Genomic DNA, 24,311 nt, shown 5'->3' on the forward strand with positions numbered 1-24,311 from the left:
CGGAAGTGCCGAGCCCAGCAATCGAGCGGGATTTTCAGAAGCGCGCGGCGTCAGCAGCAGCGGCGGAGGAGGCGGCGGCGGGGCTGAGGTAGCGGTGCCGGCGGGCCGGGCGCGCGGCCGGGGCGGCGGGGCTCAGCGCCGGGCGGAGGGAGCGGGTCTGCGAGGGCCGGAGGCGTCGCGCTCCGCCGCGGGGTTGCCGCGTTTTCTGAGGCCCGGAAGGTGGAGGTGCGCAGCCGCCCGGCGCCGCGTCCCGCGCGCTTTCGCGCCCCCCCCCCACCCCCGGGGCCTGTGACCCTTGGTTCCCGGCGTTGTCCGTTCCCCTCCGTCCGAGAACTTCCCGCAGGGACCCCGACGACGGGCCTCGGCCGCTGCCACCCTCCCCCCCCCCCCCCCCGTGCCCGCCGCTCCTGGCAAGTGATGCCAGACGCCGGCCCCTGAAACGACGTCTCAGCCTGGCCCCGTGCTCTGGGGCTACACAGATTTTGGCCGCGCGCTGTTATTTGCAGAATAAAACCCAGGCTCCTTCGCCTGGCGTTTCAGGCTTTGCCCAGTTTACCCCCAGCCCGGCCTCCCAGCCTCCGCTGCCCGCGGCCGCCCTCCCGGCCTGGATGCCTTGGCGGGTGGCGCTGTCCTTCCCAGTCATGGAAACAGCATCATCTGCCGACCTCGACTCTCTAAAGCCAGCCTCTGAGTTCCATGTGCAGCTTCCCTCTGCTGGGAAGACTTGCTTGTCTGTTGTTTTTTTAATTTTAATTTTTTTTGCTTCTTTATTTTTTAATACGTCTTTATTGATTGCAGAGAGAGGAAAGGGAGAGGAGGGGAGAGAGAGAGAGAAAAACATCAATGGTGAGAGAGTCATGGATCAGCTGCCTCCTGCACCGGGCATCGAGCTCGCAACCCGGGGCATGTGCCCTGACCGGGAATCGAACCCTGATCACCTGGATCCTAGGTCGATGCTCAACCGCTGAGCCATGCCTGGTCGGACTGTATGGGTTTTTTAAAATATGTTCTTTCATTGATTTTAGAGAGAGGGAGAGAGAGAGACAAAACATCCATGGGCTGCTTCCTGCAAGTCCCCTACTGGCGATCGAGCCTGCAAGCCCGGGCATGTGCCCTGAACTAGGCGACCTCCTGGTTCTTGGGTCCAGGCACAACCACCGAGCCACCGGAGGCTGGGCTGCTGGGAAGATTTGAACACTTGTATTTCTGTAGCCCTGTTAACGTCTCCTTTGTTTTCATACCATTTCGTTGGCTCTTGCACTTACAGTGCTGTTTGTTTATGCTCTTACGCAATACGACTTTATCTTGTAACGAGACGTATTCTTGTCTACGTGTTTATAACAGTTTATTACGTATTTCACACGCTGTTCGATGACTGCTTTGTTCTAGACAGTGTTCTGATAAAAATGCGGGCAGAATTACGAATCCACTTGATCAGAATAAAAAGTTTCTAATACGGAACTTCCAGGGAATAAGAATTACCTACTCATACTAGTTAGTGGTCCTTAACCTGTTGAATGAATGCCTGCTGTGTACGTTGTCCATAATATCTGTGAAATACTCGGTTCTAACAGGTAGGGAAGGAAAAACACCAAAATAATCTTGCTTACTTCTGGAAATTTCATCAGCTCTGGCATTTTTGCCTTTCAGTGTCCTGATATGTGCAACGATGGACCAGAAAATCCTATCTCTAGCAGCAGAAAAGACAGCAGACGGACTGCAGGAATTTCTTCAGACCCTGAAGGGAGATGACGTGAGTACTGGGAATCAACCTTCTGCTGAAAGCACGTGTCAAGCCTGAGGACAGATTCATAAGACATGTTAGACAAGTTATTCGCCACTTTATCTACTTACCACTCTCCTTAGGAGACAGCGATTTATATGATAACAGCTCATAGATGTAAAGAAATGAGGAGGAGAAACGGAACTCTGAAGGGCATTTGTGTACATTTATACAACTATATAACATTCAAATTATATTTATGCAACTGTAGGTATATGAGCGAGTTAGTGTACTTTTATGGTTCTTAGAACAATCCTACTTGAAGATAACATCCCGACTATAGTTATTGAGCCATTAGATTTGCCTATTGGTGTCCTTTCTTTCCTTCCTATATTTCCCTAAAGATAAATTCATAAGCAGTAAAAGATTTTGAAATTATTAGTAAGAGAATACCACCATGTTTTCATTGTAAGTATATGACTCAAATGGGACAGTATTTACTTTATTGTTCATTGGTCCTAATTTCCTTACCCTCCTGATCTACCTTTTGTGTAATAATTGGTCTCTGCTTATCCCAATCTCTGCATGGAGAGGAATCCCTCCTTAAGGTGAACCCATTCAAGCTGAAATCGTCGCCCTTTCCTCAATTACTGTCTATCTCAGCCTTCAGCCTTTACAAATTTCTTTTTTTCTAATCACTAGAGTTTCTGAGGGATATGAACCTGAGAGATGAGTATTTTGCACATTGGGAGATTAGGTCATTGGGGTAAAGAAATCGTTGCCAGAGACCTGTGTGCTTTTCTTTCTTCAATCTTCACTCGCAGCTGGCGAACCTCCTTCAGAATCAGGCGGTGAAAGGAAAAGCGGTTGGAGCCCTCCTGAGAGCCATCTTCAAAGGTAACAGTAGTTAATGCTACTTCTGTCTCCCTTGGTTCGTTGCTAGACGTGTTTACCTTTGGCACATACTGTTATTTTCCTTACTGTCTGCAGCCCCACTGAGACTGCACTGTGTTTGGGAGATTTTTCCAGAATCAGCTAAAGCTGCAGTCTCTCTTGTCTTGTGGACTTGAATAATTTTGCTGAAGGGGGTTGAGGTGGCTGCTTGAGATGGTATTGCTGGTTTGGGGGCCTGTAAAGGATGCATTTCATAAAATCAGCTTTGGTTTACTTGTGTTTTTTATGCTTTTTTAATTTTTAAAAATCTTTTTTTAATTGAATTTATTGGGGTGACATTGGTTAATAAAATTACATGTTTCAGGTATACCGTTCTACAATACGTCATCTGTATATTGTGTTGTGTTTCTATGTTAAACTACAAAGCTGTATTTTTTTTTATTTACTCTTCAGCCTTGTAAGACTTTTTTTCCCTTTTGTCTTTTTGTTTCTATACACCTTTTTAAAACAATAAGGTTCCCCCTGCTCTGAGGAAGCTGGAGCTCTTAGGAGACGTAAGACATATACTTGTTGTATCCAGTTGGTGGAATCCGGGGATTTGCAGAAGGAAATAGCATCTGAGATCATAGGCTTGCTGATGCTGGAGGTGAGCTGGGAAACAAAACTGCTTTTGGTTTTGGATAGATTTTGTGGGGGGGTTTGTAATTTGTTGAGGAAGGGAAAATAGATTTGCCAAACCACATAGCTCCCGTTTATGAATGGGAGCTGTTAAAAGACAAATGGCTGATGGATGGGCCATAAGCAGATGTTTCCATTATGTTTCTGGTGTCAGGGACATGTATCTCTTTGAAGAGCTGGCATATTTGAAAACAGCAGGGAACCAGAGGAGGGTTCCGATCTTTGAAACCCTTTCTAAGTTTGTGCCAGAGCAGAATGACGCCCCGAGTTCCTTATAGGGCCAGTTATGGTTTCATTGCCAGTTCTATTAATTCAGCAGAAGGATCTATTTCTTGGGAAGAGAGAGCACACATTTAGATTTCTGCTTAATGCTTTCTTTATCCCATGAACTTTTAGGCCCACAGTTTTCCAGGACCATTGTTGGTTGAATTAGCCAATGAGTTTATTGGCGCAATCAAAGAGGGCAGCCTCCTGAATGGAAAATCTTTGGAGTTACTTCCCATCATTCTCAGTGCCCTTGTCACCAAAAAGGGAAACGTGCCTTCTGGAAAAGGTAATTTTCTAGTCTTAGTGGCTTTTCCCTCTCTTCGCGTAATCAGATTTATTTCTCAGTGCGTTTGCGTTTCTAGAGGAGCTGAGCGGGGAAGACCATAAGAAACAGCTGATTAACACCCTCTGCTCTGGCAGGTGAGTCTTTCCCACTAACGTGTAGAACTTCCTCAGGACTGCAAGTGCCAGAGAGAATTCCCATTGTTTTTAGGAATTCACATCCCTTGGGATGGCCCCAGTTTTGTAAAGAAATAGGTACGTAAGTTAAAATGAGATGAACTCGCATATTCTTGTCATTGTCTCTGACCAGGTGGGATCGGCGCTATGTGATTCAGCTCACGTCCATGTTCAAGTAAGCATCGCCATTCCCCCTCCTCCTATCTTGCCCTGTGAGGAACTGACTGTAGCACGCCACACCCCCTCCTCAGGGAGAGTGTTGGGACCTCTGTTTTCTGTTACAGGATGTCCCCCCACCCCCTTTTGCTTTAATTGCTTACTTAAAGCATAATCTTGTGATTTTTCTTCCAAGATGACTTTGCTTAAGGTGCTCTGTTCGAGAAAATTCAACAGGGGCAGATGTAATATCCTAACATCTCCCGAGTTAGGCTGCGGCGTAACTGTGCTGTGGCCTTGAGACTCTCTCATCCCACAGGGATGTGCCTCTGACTGCAGACGAGGTAGAGTCTGTCACGGAGAAAGTGCTCAAGATGTTCTCCAAGTTGAACCTTCAAGAAATACCGCCTTTGGTCTATCAGCTTCTGGTTCTCTCCTCCAAGGTATAAAGGACATCTGGTGTGTTTTTTAACTCTAGCAAAATAATGACCAGTTAGGGCCATTCAGCTTGTTTACACTCTTGATATACATACTAGGGCATGGTTGCTTTTGTTTTGAGTTTGATGATTTGATCTAGTAAAAAGGTCAAGGCAAACAGTTTGTCTCTGTGCCACCACGTGTTTTGTGTGTGGCAGTAAAAGGAGTCAAGATCTCAGGAAAGGTGAGCTATAGGCCCCTAAAAGTCTGGCATTACGATGTATTTTAAACCCAATTTTAACACGAAAGTGTTCCGTATGTCCTCCTTGTGACTCGAGGTTATAATTTGTCTGTTTAAATTCATACTTGAGCAGCCTCTAAGCTGAGAAGTTCCACTTGCTGATCTTGCCCGCCGAGGGGAGGCCTTACCCGTTTTTGTGCTTTTTCAGGGAAGCAGAAGGTGCGTTTTGGAAGGAGTCGTAGCTTTCTTCAGGGAGCTCGACAAGCAGCACAAGGAGGAGCAGAGCGGCGACGAGTGAGTATCGAGCAGGAAGGAGGTCGCTTTCCCCTCGCCCTGTACTTGGGCTGCTGGCCCTCCGGCCTCTGCCTTCACCTCAGAGCACAGAGCTTCCCTAACCCTCCCCCAGCTGCTCAGCCATGAGGTTAAAAGAACAGTGAGTCCTCCTGAGCTTGTCCGTTTGCACGGTTCTGGGAAAGTAGCAAAAATTGTTCCCTAAGCTGTAAGTCTAGAGGCTGTTTGTTACTGAGTGTCTGCTCGGTGCTGGGGACCGTTTGGCCCTGGGTCAGCGATGAGCCAGCAGTCAGGCCAGGTCCCTCCCTGCTCTCCTGGAGCTTAAGTGAGAAGAGAACAGAACACGGACACGAAAAATGTTGGAGTGGAAAGTGCTGCGCAGATGATCCGGGTGGGTGACGAGAACAGTGGCAGTGTGGCTGCTGTGCGCCGGGTGCCCAGGGACCTGTCTGAGAAGGCGTGCGGCCTGCAGGAGAGCCTGCAACCTGTCGCTCAGGGGGGAGGGACATTTTAAGTTAGTGTGACGGTTCGTGCAAAGGCGTTACGATGGAGACAGCCTAGCGCGTCTGAAAATGAGAATTTTTTTTTTTACAGCATATATTTGGAAGTGCTTATCTGTGCCACGTGATGTTTTAAGAACTTACAAGAACTTTAAACCTCACAATAACCTTACTTTGTCTCTATTTTTTGGATGTGGAAACAAAGGCACCGAGAAATTAAGGAGTTTCCCAAGATTATGTAGCCATTGCCTGGTGGGGCTGGGTTTTGAATCCAGGCAGTTTGACTGCAGAATTCACACTTACTTTTTTAAACAGCACCCCCACCCCCAATGGGAAAATACACTTACATTTTTAAAAATTTTCTACTGATTTCAGAGAGAGGAAGGGAGAGCGGGGGGAAAGAGAGAAACATCAATCATGAGAGAGTCGTTGGTCAGCTGCCTCCTGCACTGGGGATCGAGCCCACAACCCGGGCCTGTGCCCTGACCGGGAATCTAACCGCCATCTCCTGGATCCTAGGCCAACGCTCAACCTCTGAGCCACGCCGGCCGCGCAGAATTCACACCCTGACCCTGTTGCAGCTTACTGCTTTTGCTCTAGAGTAACTTTTAGTCACGTGGCTGAGCAGCTGATGGGCAGGTGATCTTGTGTACTTAGGAAGGACTGGCAGAAAAGGAGGTTTAGAGGGGAAATGAGCTCAGCTGAGACCGTGTTGAGTTTGAGGGGTATATCGGCTCCGCACATGGACGTGTTGAGCTGTGGCTTTAATGTGGGACTTGGTTATTGGCTTTGGCAACATAGAGATCGTTGTAACCCTCTCAGCAGTGGTACTTAGCCAGTGGGAGGGGACAGAAGCCTCATTGAATTACGTTTAACTGGGAAGAGGGAAAGGAGTGGGAATAATGACTATAGAAACTTCATTGGGGGGGTTTGTGGAAAAGGGAGCAGAGAGTGGGGCGGTGGAGTCTGCACTTCCCGCCTTCCTCCCGCGACCGTGAGTCCCGCCTGGCTCCGCGGCGGCTTCGTCCGAGCGCCTGCACTGCTGTCTCTTGTTCACACGCTTCTGTCGACTCCTCAGGCTCCTGGACCTTATCACTGTGCCGTCCAGTGAACTTCGCCATGTGGAAGGCACTGTCATCCTGCACATCGTGTTCGCCATGACCTTGGACTGCGAGCTAGGCAGAGAACTGCTGAAGCTCTTGAAGGTAGCACCACACTCTCGAGGTGGCCTGGGGTCTCTGGGAAGCAGGGCTGTTTGAACACATAGGTATATATGTTTAGCAACTATTTCCCCCAGTCCGTCGTGCGTCTTTTAATTTTCTTAGAGGTATTCTTTGAAGCACAAAGAAGTTTTGGATTTCGGTAATATCCAATTTATCCATTTTTGTCCTACACAAATTTTGCTTTTGGTGCCATGTCTAAGCAAGTCTTTGTCTCACCCAAGGTCTTGAAGATGTGCTGCTCTGCTTTCTTCCAGAAGTTTTCTAGTTCTGTCCCTGGCGTAGAGGCTCCTGATGTATTTAAGGACCTTAACGTTAAGTAGGGCTCTGTCATGCTTTTAAGATGTAAGTAACGACTCCTGTTTTGTTCCTCTGTTCCAGATAGGACTGCAAGATTTCAGCAACGATGTATGTCCCTTCAGCATTGCCCTCCTGCTCTCTGTAGCAAGAATACAAAGGTTTGAGGAACAGGTATTTATTGATGACTTTTCTGTTCCTCGTGTAGTTGGTAAGGATTTCAAGAGCCCCCCCCCCTTTTTTTAAATTCTTACACAATCCCACCGCTGTCCTGCCAGCAGCAAATCCCTCTGTAAGACACGTAGGTCCGCACGGTTGTCTGGGGGTTGCTGGGAGGCTTCTTCTGCAGGTGAGCCCAGTGGTGAAATGCAAAGTAATGGGAACATCACACGGTGCAGGCAGCAAGGATGGGAACCTAGGTGGGCGTTCGCCAGCCGTCCCGTTATGCGGTAGCTTTCCCAGAAGTTGTCCCTGATCAAGCTGGAATTAATGGGAGTAGGTTAGTTTCCAGGATGGAAAGATAGAAATCCTTTGCAGATTTTTCTCACGTGTTCTCTACTGTTGGGAAATATGACTGAAAGTCATAATTTCATATCTTCACTCATCTAGCGAAACAGGTGTCCTGGGGCCGTGAGAGTCCAGCAGCAAGTGGGAACCGTTGCAGGATTAAAATCCTCTGGCGTGGGGTGTCACTCTCAATTCATTTCCCCATTGCTTTCGTTATGTATTAGGTGTTTGACCTTTTAAAGGCTTTGGTTTTTAAAAGCTTCAAGGATCTTCAGCTTCTCCAGGCCTCAAAATTTCTTCAGAATCTGGTCCCTCATCCGTCTTGCGTTTCAGCTATGACCCTGGAGGTGGTGAAAAACAGGTGAGTTCGTGAACCGTCGTGAGAGAGGGCAGTGGGGGCCATCCCGAGGCCCAGCGAGGAAACCGCTGACGGTCACACAGCGTATGTTCCTGTGAGTAGAGCAGGGCGCTGGGCACCCTCCGGATGCGTGAGGAGAGGGCCGGGGGAAGGCTGCGCTTGTCCAGGTCAGGCTTGGGAACTTCTAACGCTGCAGCGAAGCTGAGGGTGAGGCCTTCGCTAAGCTTTCCTTCTTCACGAAGCCCTGTTTCCTCGCAGCGTTCATAGCTGGGATCATGTGACTCAGGGTCTGGTCGAATTTGGCTTCATTTTAATGGATTCGTATGGGCCCAAGAAGATGGTTGATGGGAGAGCTGTTGAAACCAGCCCCGATCTCTCTCGGACACCAAGCCAGCACGCGTGCAAGCTGGGAGCCGATATCCTGTTGGAAACTTTCAAGGTGAGACTCCAGTTTCACAGCCATTTCCTAATTTTATTAAGTGGCCTTGTGAGTAAGGCGTGGTGTTCGCCTGGAGTTTGGAAGACAAGGAAACCTGCGCTCCGGGAACAGAGATTGGGGCGGTAATTGAAACGTCACGGCTCCAGCCTAATGGAACAGTTACTCCCTCGTCTTTGATTTGTGTGAGTGGAAGCGACGTAAGTTAGCTTTCCCATGGTCTCCTCTTCTCCAGCAGTAAGTCAGTTCTGTTTCTGTTTTGTTTTTTTAATGCTATTTCTTTATACAAAACAATGATCTTTTACGTCGCTGTAGAATCCTGCTTTACTGCCTTGTTGTTTTTGAAGAACCCAAAATGGGGAGCTTGCCTTTTTTAAATTCATTACCATATCATGACTGTCACCTCAGCCTTAATTTCTGAAGCACCTTTGAAAAATACGTTTCTTTTTAAGTAAAAAAAAAATGATAAGAAAGCTGGATCCTGTCTGAGGCAAAGCAGCTTTGCTTTGCTAGCGATTCAGCTTTTTCCCACGTCCAGACCGTTCTCTGTCCTGCCTTGCAGGCCTTGGCGCAGTGGCATGCTGACTGTCGCCGAGGACTGTTTTACCGATGGTGCTTTTCTTTTTAGATCCATGAGATGGTCAGACAAGAAATCCTGGAGCAAGTCCTCAACAGGGTTGTCACCAGAGCATCCTCTCCCATCAGCCATTTCCTAGGTATCGGACTTCCAGAGGGCCGTTCAAGTTCTCAGGGATATTTTCACTTAAGTGTCACAATGTTTTGTTCATGGGGGGGGGGGAAAACCTAACGGTACAATAGTTTAACCTTTAAAGGACAGCATTTAAAAGACAGCATCTTACAAACTCCATATATTTTCCAGGATCAACTGTACAAATAATGGTTTCTTTCCTTTTGCCTGTAAAAAAGAATGTATATGCTTAGGTTTCTGAGTATTTAATCCGATATCTTTGATTACGACGTCAGGCGACTATAAGTCCGTTCCTAAGTTCTTTCTTCGGCATGTCAGATCTGTTTTCACGATTTCAGTTATTTTCGTGGGCACGGCTCCCACATCTTCACGCCTAGACCCCCCTCTTCCCTTAGTTCCGTCCTTTCATTCCTGCTGGGTGTTTCCGCTTAGTATTTGTTTCCCCTCGTATCTCAAATGCACGACAGCTCCCTTCAAACAAATTCCCCCTTTATCGCCACTGTTTCTGTTGTCGGAGGCCTGGCTCTGCAGGTCCCAGAGGCTGGAATTCCCTTTTATCTGCTCAGATACGCTTGGCACCTAAGTCTTCCCACGCTTTCCCTCTTACTGTTACTTCTCCCTCCTTCTTTCGCCTGCCCCCACACACCCGAGGCCAGTTCCCGTCTGTGGCCTTGCTCTTAGTGCTCTGCCCCAGCTTCCTGGCCGGTTCCCCGCTCCCTCTCCTCCCCGCAGCAGCTCCGCCTGCCTGTTGCCCCCAGATGAGCATTCCTGCAGCCAGCACCACCCGTCACCGGAGAGTCACTAGCTCCTCCAGCAGTAGCTAGTCGGCTCCTGATCCTGCGCTTAAGGCCCTTGACTGTTGGATCCTACGTTAGTGTCCATTATTTATTTATTCCGAGCCTTCACCCCAACTGCACGGGTGTCCCCACCGTCCGCTTTCTATCCCCGTGCCTTTCCTGCGCTTCCCGAACGTGGGGCAGGCCTTGCTGCTCTCGGTGCAGCTCCCTGGGGCCCATCAGAGCCCGGCTGAGCCACCAGCTCCTCTCTGCTTTGCCGACTCATACTGAGCTCCTGTGTGAGCTCCTTTATTTACAGTTTATCTATCTCTTTCATTCATATAAAATACAACTGATTTCCAACTAAATTAAAACCCTAGAAGGGAGAGAGACTGTTTTACGCTTTTGTGTGTTCCTTATGGGACCGCAGTATAGATGCACACACACCACAGTTCCCGAGTGTTTATCGAGTTAGCCTGGAAAGGTGAAGACACCGTGTGCTCCTTGCGTGGACAGGAGAAAGTCAAAGTGTCGCGGTTACAGTGACCGTAGAAAGATGCATAAGATCAGTAGACATTCATAGTGCAGTACATCCGACCTGAGAAAGGAAACGGACCTCTTACCATTCCTTTCCCGTTTTAATTTCCATTTGTTTGGAAGATCTTTGGTTATTTGAGACAACTGATGATCGATTTCTGTTCTCCAGAGCTGCTCTCCAGCATCGTCACGTATTCGCCCTTAGTCCTTCAGGGCTGTTCTTCTAAAATCACAGGAAGCTTCGACTACCTGTCCTTGCTGCCCCTGGCGACCGTGGACGGGCTTCTGAAGGCGGTGCAGGTGCGTGTCCTGCGGAGCGGGGGCTGGTGTGTTTCTCCATGAGCATCTGTGTCTAAGAAATCCCGTTTCTTGCTCTTGGTTCTGAAACATTAACCTTTGTGTTGAAAGGGCAGGAGCCCCAAGCCCTAGACACGGTTTTCCCCGTCCTCACGGCGCTGCTCTGTCCTCTGACTGACTTTCACGTTAGTGAAGGAATCGGAAGGCTCTCCGAGGATTGCTGATTGAGGACGGTAGAGTTCACGGCACCCTCAGCCAGTCCCAGTGTCCTTATTACCAAGTGGACACCCGGGGAAACGTGTAAAACAGAACCAACGTGCCTTAGAAGAGCCAGGCGGCCACAGTGTTGGGCAGAGAGGAGCTGAGGCCGATAACGAAGCTTGTTCTGGTCTTACCTCTGCCCCTTCCTCTTCCAGCCCCTCCTCAAAGTGAGCATGTCCATGAGGGACTCGCTGATAGTCGTCCTGCGGAAAGCCATGTTTGCCAGGTGCGTGGGCCCGGGAGGCGCTCGGGCGGGCGGGGAACCCGTTTTCTGTCATTTGGTCGGGGCCTGCCAAGGCAGCCACAGGCAGGACTCGAAATTCAGTACAATATTTGACCAAATATAGCAGGCTAGTTTTTCAGTTGATAATTTTGTGTGGCCCGTGCCTGACAGGCCAGGGCTGGACGCTGTAGCATCTGTAGCGTGAGCTAATCACGGGGCCTCAGTGAGGCAACTGCATCGTTTTCCTGGCTGGGGCTCTAGAAGGCACCGGGCGTGCACCCTGTGGAGGAGACGGCTCCCTTGGGCGCAGAGTCGGCAGTGTCCTCCATTCAGCACGTGCATTGGAGTTTCTGGGCACTTGTTCTCATTCCCCACGTCGACTTGTCAGGATAGAAGAAAGTAGAGAGAATGTCAGGGGGTTAAGTAGGTCATGAAAACGTCAGCTGAGGTCCTGCACTGCTAATACTGTGAACAGCTGCTTCCTAATTTAAGTCCATAAATTCAATTTATTTTGCTCCATGTTTCACTGTTGATACATATTCCTTCTCTGTACAAAAATAACTGGATTTTTTTTTTGACCCAGAAGTCTGTTCCTGTGAAATTAATACTGTTTGTTCATTGCTTCTCTGTCCGTTGGGAGCTAGACAGCTTGACGCCCGGAAGTCGGCAGTGGCCGGGTTTCTGCTGCTCCTGAAAAACTTCAGAGTGTTAGGCAGCCTGTCGTCCTCCCAGTGCAGCCAGGCCATCGGCGTCAGCCAGGTAAGGCGGTCAGCCCGGCTCGCTCGCTGTGCACGGCTGGGAGCGGGTGACGTGCTCCTGTCCTGGTTGTGCAAAGGGCCCGGAGACAGTCCGGGTCGTGGTGGTGGCCGCATCGGGTGACACCCGCTAGTGGCAGACCTGCTGTCCGCGCACCGCCCTCCCGCGTGCCAGCCACCGGCCTCGGCGCGGCCGCTGAGATGCGGCCAGTCGGATGCAGCTGTGCCGTGCGCGTGATGGTGCCCTGGGTTTGAAAGACAGCGTGAGACTGAAGAGCGCACAGTGTCGCATTAATTTCTTATTTTGATCACATGAGGAGATGATATTTTGGATATGTTGGGTTAAGTAAAAAATTAAAATTCATTTAATCAGTTTCTGTTTAAATGGGGTTACTAGGAAATTTTAAGTTGTGTACGTGTGTTGCACTTGTGGCTTGTTGTGCTAGACACCGTGTCAGGTGCTTTACATTCATTATTTCCTTTCTTCACAGTAGTTCTCAGAGGCTGAACACATTTTTCACCTCCATCTTTGATAGCTTATTTACCCGGCACACGAGCACCCAGTAAGCCCGGTATAATTTAAATTATGTGCTGTATGACTCATGCACAACAGGCATTAATAGTTCCACTAGGGATCCTTGCTCTAGTGTAACTGACTACGCAGAGCAGTTGTCTGTAACGTATGGCGTAGGCTGATATTAGGAGCACTGGGTATCACTGGTGTAATGACGTCATCCCCGTTTTAAGGATAAGAAAACGGAGGCAGAGAGAAGGGAAATAACTTGCCCGAGGTGATAGAACCTGGAAAAGGTGGAGCTGGAATTTGACCTCAGCCAGTCAGTCAGTATTAACTACCTTGCGGAAAGGCCTGGTGTAAGGACTGGGGATTGTCTCTATAATTGCTGAATTCATTGTGTAAATCAGACAAGGGGTGTTATTGTCACGTGCATTTTTAAACTAGAAACGACCTGCCTCTTACCCTCTCAGGACCTTGTGGAAGCAGGAAGAACTAGGTTCTTCTAGCTACTGAAGACATTGAAGGAAGTCTTAGGCCTTTTAAGTAAAATCAGCAGGTATATTATGAATTATTCAGTTCTAGTGGCATGAAATCTGCCTTCCCAAGCAGGTGACGTCGCCAAGAAAAACCTCAGGGGCTGGGAAAGAGTTCATTTTGTTAAGATGCTTGAGAATTCTCTGTTCCAAAGCAGAGTGAGAGCGACCTGCGTAGCCTGGTGGTGGTTATAAAGTCGGCCTCAGCCCTGGGTTCTGGCGTGTGGGGAAAGCCAAGTCTGAGTCTCCTTAATGGAAGCTGGTTTGGTAGGATAGACCCTGCGTCTCTTCCAGGTCCACGTGGACGTCCACAGTCGCTACAATTCTGTGGCCAACGAAGCTTTTTGCCTCGAGATCATAGACAGCCTGCGAAGGTGCTTAGGCCAGCAGGCCGATGTGCGACTCATGCTCTATGAGGTCAGTCAGCAGAGTGGGAGGAACACGGGGGTCCCCCAACTAGTCTTTTTCCCCCCCAATGTTTTTTATTATTTATTATCGAGTTTATTGGGGTACAACTTAGTCAATAACCTAAACTTTGAATTGCTTCTCTGGCAAATAATATGTTCATCTTTTTCAAAGAACTGAGAGGAGGGTAGAGAAAGTTACTTTGAAGTTGTGACTGTCCACGTCACTGGTGTATGTTGGAGAGTTTATTTCTCCGATTCCTCTTAGGGGTTCTACGATGTCCTCCGAAGAAACTCTCAGCTGGCTGATTCTATCATGCACACTCTGCTGTCCCAGGTGAAAAAATATTCATGGCATTTGGATCTTTTAATAATATTAAGAGAGTTCAGGGGGGTGGTGAACACAGTGCAGCGTGCAGAGGATGCGCTGCAGAGCTGTGCACCGGGAACCTGTATGACTCTGTTAACCAGTGTCTCCCCCTCAACAACTTCAACAAAAAGGGAAAAGATGACAGTAACCAAGAACTCAGGACACTGATAGTAATAAGAGTACTTATCTACGTTAAAGTCCCAGCAAACAGTGTTACGATTTGTGCTTTAGACAGTTACATGTTCGTCTTTCATACTAATTAAGAGAAGAAAAAATACAGTGTACAGACGCGGACACACACAGTTCTTCGTGTGTACCAGCTTTTTACCGTTGCCCACCCCCCTTATTTATTCCTGTGGATTCAGCTTTGCCATCCTGAATGATTTCCCCTCCGCCGTCCGACTCTGGAGCCTCGTCAAGCTGTACTGGAGGCGCTGAGTGCCGGGCGGTCAGGACGTGGGAGGGGTGTGGGAGGAGAGGTCACAGGCAGAATAGGAAAGATCTCAGCACGGTGCCCAAAGCGAGGGCAGAGCAAAAGCTCTGCCAACATTGCTGCTTTCATCTTTGGACGTTAGGAACGTCTTAGAAGGTGTCATCCCTTAAAAGTGCCGTTAGCTTGACCAGTTAAAACCGTGAGCAGCAGTGACGAGCCGCTGTCTTCTTTCCTTACCGCCTGTAGCTGAAGCAGTTCTATGAGCCACAGCCTGACGTGCTGCCTCCTCTGAAGTTCGAAGCCTGTATTTTGACCCAAGGAGATCAGCTCTCTCTACAAGAACCCCTGGTGAGACTTTCATCCCTCCCGTGCCCATTGTTTCTGCTGTTAAGTTAAATCACCAACCCTGTTGGTAGAGTTGATCTCTAGAAGGGGACACCGTTCCCCGTGAAGCTCTCTCCCCTACTCCCATCGAGTTATCTGAAATCCTCCCTGCTTTTCTTTTCCGACCCTTCATCACCCGTGTCTGATGGGAAGACAGCTCCGTGTCAGCCTCTGCCACTTCCCCCAGGAGCACCGTGTCTCCCCTCCGAGGCTCTTTATCTGTAGTGCTGAGCACACTGCCTCAGAGTGGGGGAGGGAGGCAGCCAGCTGCGGTGGCCCAGGGGGCCTGCTTTGTTAGTCTGGAGGGAGCGTGTGATTTAGGCTGAGCCAGAACTGGCGCTCTGTGGGCCCTTTGGAGGAACTGGGACAGGCTGGTGCTCTGTTCCTGCTTTCCAGCCTCAGAAAGACAGGAAGAGACGGTAAAACTGGAGCTCCACCGCCCCAGGTGATGTAGGACTTGTGGTCACGGAGTTGTAGTCTGCCCTCAAGCATGGACCTTCTCGGCCATGCGACGCCCTTAGCCCGGGAGATGCTGTGCTGGCCCCCCAGAGACCCCTTCAGCACAAGCCCCCATCTTCAGCACAGCCTCTGGGACTCAGGGGATCTCGAGGGGGCCTCACTGCCCAGCCGGGCCCCATGGTGCTGGAGTTTGTACTGGGTCAGAGGGAGCGCATCGGACGTTGCTTTCCGAGGTGTCAGCTACTCAGGAAGCCAGTTCCTCTGGGGAAGGTCAGAAAACCTGCCTCTGTTCCCTCAGTCCTGCCGGTGCTGTTCATTCAGATGACCTCAGCCTTTGAGACTGGAGTCACTTGTTGATTAGCGGCTTAGCCCCGAGCACTCTGGAATATAACTGCTGTTTGCTTCTCAGGACCACCTGCTGTGCTGCATGCAGCACTGCTTGGCCTGGTATAAGAGCAGAGTGCTGCCCGGCCAGCAGGGAGAGGAGGAGCCTGAGGACGGGTTCTACCAGGAGATGGATGACATGCTGGAGTCCCTCACGCGCAGAATGATCAAGACGGAGCTGGAGGACTTTGAGCTGGTAATGGCTGAGCCTCAGTCACGCCGTTTGTTTCTTACATTGACCTTAGAGAAGAAGGGAGACAGAGGGAGAAACATGGATTGGTTGCCTCCCTGTACGTACCCCGACCGGGGATCAAACCGCCACCTTTTGGTGCACTTGGGAGGACGCTCGAACCACCTGGGCCACGCCAGCCAGGGCCTGACGAAGGTTTTTGGTAGCTTGTTAGTTTTTATCTTGTGTCTTTTAGGATAAATCAGCAGATTTTTCTCAGAGCACTGGCGTCGGCATCAAAAATAACATCTGTGCCTCTCTTGTGATGGGAGTTTGTGAGGTTCTGATAGAATATAATTTCTCCACCAGTAATTTCAGGTAAGGTGTTGTTATGACGCTAATTCAGTTGCCTAATGCTCCATTTATGGGCAGAGGGGCTTGGGGGTTTTGGTTTTTGTTTTTAGCGCTTAATGATATGCAAGGTACTGAATAGACCACAGGCCACGACACTGTCTTAAATAGAACCTGGCCTAAGACCAGGCACTGCTCTTTGGACCAGAGAGCACCAGAGCCTCTGCTGGACAGGCTGGCGAGTGTCCCGCCTCCAGCAGGCTCGCATTTGCTCAGAACTCCCAGGCCCTGAGCTCGAGAGCTCCTGCTTTTGGTGGGTGGTGGTATTGGACTTGCACGCTCTGTATTGCCTGGTCTGTCAGCGGGAGAGAGTAACGCAGGCAGAAGGGCGTGCCTGGGAGCTCGTGGTGGTGAGGGTTCGTGGTGTCTAGCGCTGTGTCTGAAATATGGCATCTAAAGCACCGTGGTGTTTCCTATGACCTCATGCGACAGGAAACCACAACCTCTGACGCTTGTCCTCGGTGGTCTCTCTTTTCCCACAGTAAGAACAAGTTTGAGGACGTCCTGAGCTTATTTACGTGTTACAAGAAGCTCTCTGACATCCTCAACGAAAAAGCTGGCAAAGGCAAAACTAAAACGGCCCACAAAGCAAACCATAGCTTTCTGTCCATGAAGTTTGTGTCTGAGCTTCTCACCACTCTCTTCAGGTGAGGTGCTGGCAGGTGCTCAGAAGATGCTGCTAGAGAACCTGGGTGGCACTGCTGGCTAGTTTGGGGTCATGATTCTTACTGCGCAGGGGTTTCTCTGAGTTCTGTGAGAGCCATTCTAGCAAATTAACTGAACCCAAGGAGGGGGCTGTGGGAACCTCGGATTGACAGCCAGTCGGAAGCACAGGGAACAACCTGGATTTGCATTTAGCATTTTGAGTGCGGGGGGGGGGGGTCATTGGAAACTCCAGTCTGTCGCCTGTTGGTCTTTGAGACCCTCTGTAACATGACTCTGGTTACCTGGGCTTGCAACTGGTGTCTGAAATGGGGGTGGGGTAGCCGTGTAGGATTGAACCCGGCATCTGAGGCCCTGCAGGTAGATAGTGTCAGAATTGAGTTGATTTCTTGGGCACCTAGGGACTGCCATGCGGAGCTTGCTGGATGCTCCTACTCTGAACAGTCCCTAGAAAGCCCAGTTCCAGTAGCAGTAGGGAACCTCCCTCTCTCCCCCCCTTTCTCTCTCTCTAGGGACAGTACCCAAAGCCACGAGGAGAGCCTGTCTGTGCTGAGGTCCAGCGGCGAGTTCATGCGCTACGCAGTGAGCGTGGCCCTGCGGAAGGTGCAGCAGCTGAAGGAGATGGGGCATGTGAGCGGCCCCGACGGCCAGAACCCAGACAAGCTCTTTCAGAACCTGTGTGACATAACTCGGTGAGTCACCTCGCCCTCAGGAACCTGCCCGCTTGCTGTGGGCTCCAGGAGAGGAACGGTCACAACAACAACTAACACAGGTTTGGAGCAAAAGAACCAAGCACACTCACGCTCCCCGATTTCAGGTTGTACATAAAAAACTGCTGTGTTTAAGGCAGTGTGGTGTTGGCAGGATGAGTGGAACAGAATGGACAGCTCAGGAAAACACACAGATGGGGTTATTTGATTTGGCAAAGGTGCCGAGGTAATTTACTGGAGAAAGGAAAGTCTCTTTTTCAAAAGATTTTCAAACAATTGGGCATCCGTGTGCAAAAAGCGACCCTTCTTCCGTCCCTCGTGTCACATGCAGAATATTAACTTGCCGTGGATTTGCATATAGCAGCCGTATCTGTAATGGCAAAATTCGGAAACAACCCGAATGCCCACCAGATACTCCAACAACAGGTGGATGGGTAGATTGGTGAAAAGTCAGGCTGTGGTACATCCATACAGCGGAAAACTGCCCAGTGACGTGGGACAAGCCACCGCCGACAGGCGTAGCAGCGTCGGTGGAGTAGGTGAATCTCTAAAGCACGCGCTTAAAGCCAGGCTCGGGAGGCTGCCTGCTGAGTGGCGCCAGTTTTATCTGATATTCTGTAAATGGTAAAACCATAGGGACAGGAATCAGGTCAGTGGTTGCTTGGAAAATCGGTGGGAGAGAGTTGACTACAGGGGAGCATAAAGGAATTTTGGGGAGCTGGAAAAACCTTGGTCGCGGGCGTGATACGCACTTCCTACGTCTGGTAGAACTCGCGGGGCCGTGCGTCTGCAGGGTGTTGGTTTTACTGGGCGCACACTGCACCTCAGGGGAGCTGACTTTAGAAATGCCTCCTTCCCCTCTCAGGGTCTTTCTCTGGAGGTACACGTCCATCCCCACCTCCGTGGAGGAGTCGGGAAAGAAAGAAAAGGGGAAGAGTATCTCGCTGCTGTGCTTGGAGGGGCTGCAGAAGATCTTCGTGGCCGTGCAGCAGTTCTTCCAGCCCCGGCTGCCCCTGTTCCTCCGCGCGCTGGGTGCGCACCTCCCTGCTGCTCCGTGGGCTTGACCCGCCCTCTCAGTTCTGTTCGTTCACCTGTCAGGAGTCACCTGAGGACAGTCCGAACGTTGCTGGGAGGTGACATCTAGTGGGTTCAGGATGGGCCTTTGCTGGATTACACTTAAAGCCACAAGTAGGACTGGACAGTGGAGCGTAGCAAGAAGGAAGTGCAGGATGTCAGGGATATGTTTAAATCTCTCTCTAGACTTTCGGCTTTCTGAAATTTTAGCTCTTAAAATGCTAAAAAAGCACAGTCCGTTTCAAAGACGATGGTGTTCTTTCCTTCCCTAGATGCCCCAGACACCGAGGGAGAGGAGGTGGAGGTCACTGTCACCCAGAGAGCAGCGTTCCAGGTCCGGCAGTTCCAGGTGAGGAGCCTCGGATGCTGTGGGACTGGCCCCAGGGTCCTCGCAGGGCCAGCTGGTGAGACGAGCCCAATGAGCAAGTAGGACAGGACTTTATCTGGGTCATCGTCCCAGCAAGAGGACATAGCTCTGAGGGGAGGGGAGGGGAGGGGAGGGGAGGGGAGGGGAGGGGAGGGGAGGGGAGGGGAGGGGAGGGGAGGACGTCGGAAGGGACGCTGCGCTGGCGTGTGAAGCCACCCCACCCGGCCACAGTCCCTGCCCCCAGGAATCACTGTTTGAGTTGACACCGAGATGACCCGGAGCCTGTGAAGATGGGGAACTTGTCCTTGTGTCCCTGGTATAACTTGGGTTTGTCAGGTTGTATAAAGACTAGACAGTGAAGCCTGTTAGTTTCCAACCATTAGATTAGTTGTCACAATATCAGGATAATTTTATAAAGTTCCTGTTCTGTGGCAGGGACTGTTCAGGTGCTGGAGGTGTAGCAGGAAACGAGACACAATCCCCACCTCGTGGCACTGACAGCGTAGCGGGGAAGAGACAGACAAAATACAGCGTGAGGCGGGTGGGGAGAGACAGGAGAGGCAAACGGAAGGTGTATAGGGAATGCTGGGGGGTGGGGGTCTAAACCCGAGGTCGTGGATGGGCTGTACACCCCAAGATTGGGCACAGTCCTTATGTATGCGGGGGGGGGGGCTCCCGCTGTTTCTAAGAGACACACACACTGATGGTCGAAAACGGTAGGAAAGTAGCTGTTCGGTCGAGTTTATTTTCAGACTTTGTCCTCGTGGGATTTTGGCAGCTTTGAGTCCGTCTCGCCCCAGCCCCAGGGACCTCTGGCTGCGTGTCTTTCCCTGTGGGGCGCGTCTGCTAATGCGTCTGCGCCTCCCTTTCCCAGAGGGCCTTGTTGAACTTGCTCAGCAGCCCGGAGGAAGACTTCAGCAGCAGAGAAGCCCTGCTCCTTGTCAGTGTCCTCTCCAGCTTGTCCCGGCTGCTGGAGCCCTCCTCCCCGCAGGTACGGGCGCCCCCGCTCGGCCCCTCCCAGCACACGTCCCTTCTGCTAGCTGCTTGCTTCATCCTGGAGCCGAACAGCTCACCCCCACTTACTCTCAGCGTCATTCTTTCATCCCACAGTGTTGCCGCAAAGAGCAGACTAGGGAGGAAATGCAGTCGCAGGGAATTAGGCCGGGGGGACGTTTGAGGGAAAATAAATGGATTTGGAAAGGCTCATATTTAGAGGAAAGTTTTATTTTAAAATGCATCACTTGCCCCCATAATTTCAGGTAGTCTTTTATTTTTTAAATTGAATTTTGAGCAGGTAATAAAGTCCCATGATTTGAAAACTAGAGATTTTCAGTGAATGGTCTCCCTCCTCTCCTCTCCTCTCCTGTCGCCCACCTGTTTGGCCTCAAGGCCGTGGGGCTCGGGAGGGACAGAGGAGCTGCAGCCCAGACGTGGTCGTCGGGTGGGGGAGCTCGGGGGCAGGACCCAGACCCGGACCCCAGGACTTTTGGCCCTTAATGTGGGTGTAGACTTCGGGAATTAAGTTGTTCGCTATAATACATGAGAAGTACCAGTAATCCTCATAGTTTTGGACTGGTTCTCGTGCTGTTCTCAGTAGGTGTTACTTTAGACCCAGGTGCATGTTTTGGCGGGTGGTTAGGTGTGGGAAGGCCTAGGGCTCCTGTAGCTGCGTCTCGTCACGTGTCTGTAATGTCCAAATGTCTGCAGTTTGTGCAGATGCTGACCTGGACATCCAAGATCTGCAAGGAACACAGTCGGGGTGAGTGTCCTCCCACGTTCCCTTTCAGGCTTTATTTAAAATCACCGTCACGGGACAGCATTCACTCATTCAGCAGAAGAGCCAAAATGAGAAAGAGACGCGGTAGCAAGTGTCAGGAGGAGTAGAGCAGAGGGACCTCTCACCACTGGGCGGGGGGCGAGCTGGCATGTCCACCCTGGAGCGCTGTTTGGACCGTCTGACCACCAGAATGAAACATGTGCTGTGACCCAGCAAGTCCACTCCCAACAAACAGGTGGAAAAATTCTCACAGCACTATTTTAATAAGCAAAACAACCCAAATACCCGTGAGCAGCAGGATGCGTGGAGTAGTGATGTGTCCAAGTGGAGTAGCTCAGGCGGGGAGAGTGACCAGGCTCCGCTGGCGCACAGCTTGGGGGAATCTCACACACGCAGTGTCTAGCAAAACAAGCCCCACACGGAAGAGTACTTGCTGTTTGAGTCCATGTAGATCAGGGTCAAAATCAGATAAAACTAGACATGAGGTTAGAGGTCAGAGTGGCAGTTTCCTCGGTGGGGCGACCAGGGCAGAGGTTTCCGGGTCACGCAGTGGTCAGGCTGACTGGTAGAGACACGTCTCCCTCCTTTGGGCACGTTTGTGGGCAAGCTGCTTGGTCGGCGTGGGCAGCACCGGGGTGTGGTGCCGGGGACATGGGTGGCTGCGTGTTCTGGCCGGGCATCCCCTCCCCAGAGGCACTGGCTGGTTATCACTGAGCTGCTAATTTTCTTTCCTTCCCGCCCCAGAGGATGCTTCGTTCTGCAGGGGCCTGATGAACTTGCTCTTCAGCCTCCACGTTTTGTGCAAGAGCCCGGTGGCCCTGCTGCGTGACCTGTCCCAGGATATTCACGGGCTCCTTGGAGACATAGACGAGGTACTGTGGCAGACCTTCAGCAAGGCCCCCGAGCGGGCGGAGGTTGGCACCGCCGGCTGCCATCGCCGCTTACCTCCCTCTCGCTCCCCAGGATGTTGAAGTGGAGAAAACAAACCACTTCGCGATGGTGAATTTGAAGACAGCGGCCCCTACTGTCTGTGTAAGTCTTAATCCGGAGCCATGGGAAACAGCCGGTCATTCTTGACGTTTTATTCCAAGGGGGGGTAAATCACAGTGGCTGACGTCCTGCGGCCTGCGACCCACCACTGTGGCCATGGCTAGTCTGTCCCACCGGCCGCCGAGTGCAGTGAGCCACGGCCACCGCAGGCTCCTTTCCTTTCCCAGCTGCTGGTTCTGAGCCAGGCTGAGAAGGTCCTGGAGGAAGTGGACTGGCTAATCACCAAGCTCAAGGGACAAGTGAGCCAAGAAGCCACATCGGGTAAGAGGAGGTCAAGGTGGGGTTCCGGGAATTGTGGGGAGAGCCAGGTCGTCCAGCATCCAGACTGGGCCGGCGCAGGAGCTCATCTGTTTGAACCAGGTCTCCGTGTCTGACCGCGGTTGTCCCGTCACCGCTGCGTGGCGAGTCGCATGCCCACTGTCCCTGCAGACTTGCTGGTTAACGGTGTCGGTTTCTAAGTCTCCTTCACTTAAACTGGGAAGTAAGGCCAGTGGGTTGAACGTGCCACTTTCCTCTCCCCTCAGAAGAGGCGTCTTCTCAGGCAGCCCTGCCGCCCCGCCCCATGGAGAAGGCCATTGTCATGCAGCTGGGGACTCTGCTCACCTGCTTCCACGAGCTGGTGCAGACCGCCCTGCCCTCGGGCGGCTGTGTGGACACCTTGCTCCGGGACCTCTGCAAGATGTACGTCATCCTCACCGCGCTTGTCAAATACGTGAGTATCTGAGCGTCCGGGCGATGGCCAGGATCCCACCCCTGCTCCCAGCCAGTCAGGGGCCTGGGCCGAGGCCTGGTTTGGCCAGTAGGTGGCAGGCGTCTCCTCGGGCCTGGAAGTAACAGCTGACCGGTGCTTTGTCGCCTGCCCTTAGAGCCCTGTTTCCCTGGCACGAGTATGTGGCCCTGATTGAGAGTGGATGCCGCTTCCAACGTCTTCTGAGACGGAATCTAGACTCTAGCTGTAGGATTCAGTCTCGTTCCCTGTTGCACACAGAAAGGACATCTTTTGACCGGTCTGGGCACTGAAAGGGGTTCCTTCATCTCCCTTCCCTTAACGTAGGTGTTCAGTGCCTCACAGGTCAGGTGCTAGGGTGGGGAGGAAGTTTATTTTTTAAAAAATACAAGGCATACTCTGCGCCGAGTTTAAGTTCATGCTTCTTAGTATCTGATAACAACAAACTCTTTTCTTGGACATTTTGGTGCTGAGCAGACATTCAGAGGGCAGCAATTCGTACTAAGTACTGAGGCGTAGACCACCCCAGAAAGACTGTAGACTGCACAGCGCCCCCAAACAGCAGTGCAGCTGCTGAGGATGCCTGGCTCCGGCTACACGGTGTGGCCACCGAGCTTCTGCAGCGGGAGCACTGAGCCCCTTCTCTTCATGGGCGTTTCCAAAAGAAAAAGCAGACCTGGTTTTCTAGACGGAGGGATTATCGTCCTGAAGGGTTTTTAGAGCAATGAGCTGAATAGGTGCCTGTTGTCGGTGGAGCTTAGTTGCTGAGGAGGGGACGGAGGCCTGTGTCCAGGGGCCGGTGTGTGTAGTAGCTCCTCCCGTCCGCCAGTCAGAGCCCTGCGCCACGCACTCCATTCCTTTAGTTCCAGGGGACATTTGTATAGAATGAGCTCTAAACCACAGAATCTTCTGTTAGTACATCCAGGTGTGTCGGAGCTCCGGAGGAATTCCCAAAATCATGGAAAAGCTGGTGAGTTGAGGATGCCTTTCTTGGGCGCGGGGAGGCTCCCTTACTCTCATGGTCACCTCGGTTTCCTTCTCACTGGCTACAGGTGAAGCTGTCGGGCTCTCATCTGACTCCTGTGTGCTATTCCTTCATTTCTTATGTACAGGTGGGTGACTCATTCTCTTAACCCCTTCTCTGGCCTGGGAGCACATGGTTTCCAAGGCACATCGGGTGATTGCCCCTGGGTGGGAAGCCTGCAGGCCCGGAACAGCCTCCCCAGCGTCCCCTCCTTTGGGGAATCCTTTCAGCCCACTACCTGCCGAAATACCGCTCCTGCTGCCACCTCCACATCCCCACTTGAACTGTCCTTTGTGCCTCACCGGCCCTTGGCTGGCTGGTACAGTGACGGTTGGCCCTGCCCTCACCTCCATGTGCTGGCCCAAGAGCGGGGTCGCAAACCTCCCAGTAGACAGTGTGAGGGTCACAGACGCTTCGCACTTTCCACACCTGCTGCGGGATAGTCTCCTTGCCCAGACTCGGTCCCCTCGGGAGTCCCCGTGCCCGCTGTAACCACCTGCCTAGAAAACTGCCACTCAGGAGTAAGACCGGTTCCGATTTCTCTAGAACAAGAGGAGCAGGAGCCCCCACTGCCCAGGAGGGAAGAAAAGGAACGGAGCCGCCGTTGCCGTGGCCATGGTAAGATGCGGCTGCGCTCCCCAGTGGCTGCTGGTGGGAGAAGCGCCGTGGGAATGGGGACCGGGCAAACCCCGAGCGACAGGAAGTGGGTTGGTGGCTACTAGAGCTTGGGGGTGCCTGCTAAGACGGGTGCAGGCTTTGCGGCCACGAAGATGTTCCAGCGTTCCTAAGTGGTGATGGTTGCACGAGTGACACTGAACATAGGGGTGAGTTGTACGGGGCATGAGTTATTCTC

At 51.4% G+C, this 24,311-nt stretch overlaps 1 protein-coding gene across 1 annotated transcript in view; it reads left to right on the top strand.

Moving 5' to 3' along the window:
- Positions 1–24,311, top strand: part of FANCI (FA complementation group I) — a 26,351-nt gene continuing 2,040 nt past the window's right edge. Inside the window, exons 1-35 of the mRNA XM_081124465.1 lie at positions 1–88; positions 1,651–1,753; positions 2,548–2,620; positions 3,133–3,263; positions 3,692–3,848; positions 3,925–3,982; positions 4,155–4,196; positions 4,497–4,620; positions 5,044–5,129; positions 6,705–6,831; positions 7,228–7,317; positions 7,875–8,011; positions 8,267–8,447; positions 9,073–9,160; positions 10,636–10,766; positions 11,180–11,250; positions 11,892–12,006; positions 13,347–13,469; positions 13,725–13,793; positions 14,506–14,607; positions 15,512–15,682; positions 15,912–16,033; positions 16,549–16,713; positions 17,242–17,421; positions 18,305–18,471; positions 18,786–18,862; positions 19,755–19,871; positions 20,588–20,639; positions 21,402–21,529; positions 21,621–21,689; positions 21,875–21,968; positions 22,232–22,419; positions 23,351–23,404; positions 23,487–23,546; positions 24,005–24,076. Of these exons, the coding sequence (XP_080980591.1) occupies positions 1,670–1,753; positions 2,548–2,620; positions 3,133–3,263; positions 3,692–3,848; positions 3,925–3,982; positions 4,155–4,196; positions 4,497–4,620; positions 5,044–5,129; positions 6,705–6,831; positions 7,228–7,317; positions 7,875–8,011; positions 8,267–8,447; positions 9,073–9,160; positions 10,636–10,766; positions 11,180–11,250; positions 11,892–12,006; positions 13,347–13,469; positions 13,725–13,793; positions 14,506–14,607; positions 15,512–15,682; positions 15,912–16,033; positions 16,549–16,713; positions 17,242–17,421; positions 18,305–18,471; positions 18,786–18,862; positions 19,755–19,871; positions 20,588–20,639; positions 21,402–21,529; positions 21,621–21,689; positions 21,875–21,968; positions 22,232–22,419; positions 23,351–23,404; positions 23,487–23,546; positions 24,005–24,076 (3,705 nt within the window). The 5' untranslated portion in view covers positions 1–88; positions 1,651–1,669. The remainder of the gene's footprint in view (positions 89–1,650; positions 1,754–2,547; positions 2,621–3,132; positions 3,264–3,691; positions 3,849–3,924; positions 3,983–4,154; positions 4,197–4,496; positions 4,621–5,043; positions 5,130–6,704; positions 6,832–7,227; positions 7,318–7,874; positions 8,012–8,266; positions 8,448–9,072; positions 9,161–10,635; positions 10,767–11,179; positions 11,251–11,891; positions 12,007–13,346; positions 13,470–13,724; positions 13,794–14,505; positions 14,608–15,511; positions 15,683–15,911; positions 16,034–16,548; positions 16,714–17,241; positions 17,422–18,304; positions 18,472–18,785; positions 18,863–19,754; positions 19,872–20,587; positions 20,640–21,401; positions 21,530–21,620; positions 21,690–21,874; positions 21,969–22,231; positions 22,420–23,350; positions 23,405–23,486; positions 23,547–24,004; positions 24,077–24,311) is intronic.

Source organism: Miniopterus schreibersii (assembly GCF_964146895.1).
Source record: "Miniopterus schreibersii genome assembly, chromosome: 22".
Lineage (NCBI taxonomy): Eukaryota > Metazoa > Chordata > Mammalia > Chiroptera > Miniopteridae > Miniopterus > Miniopterus schreibersii.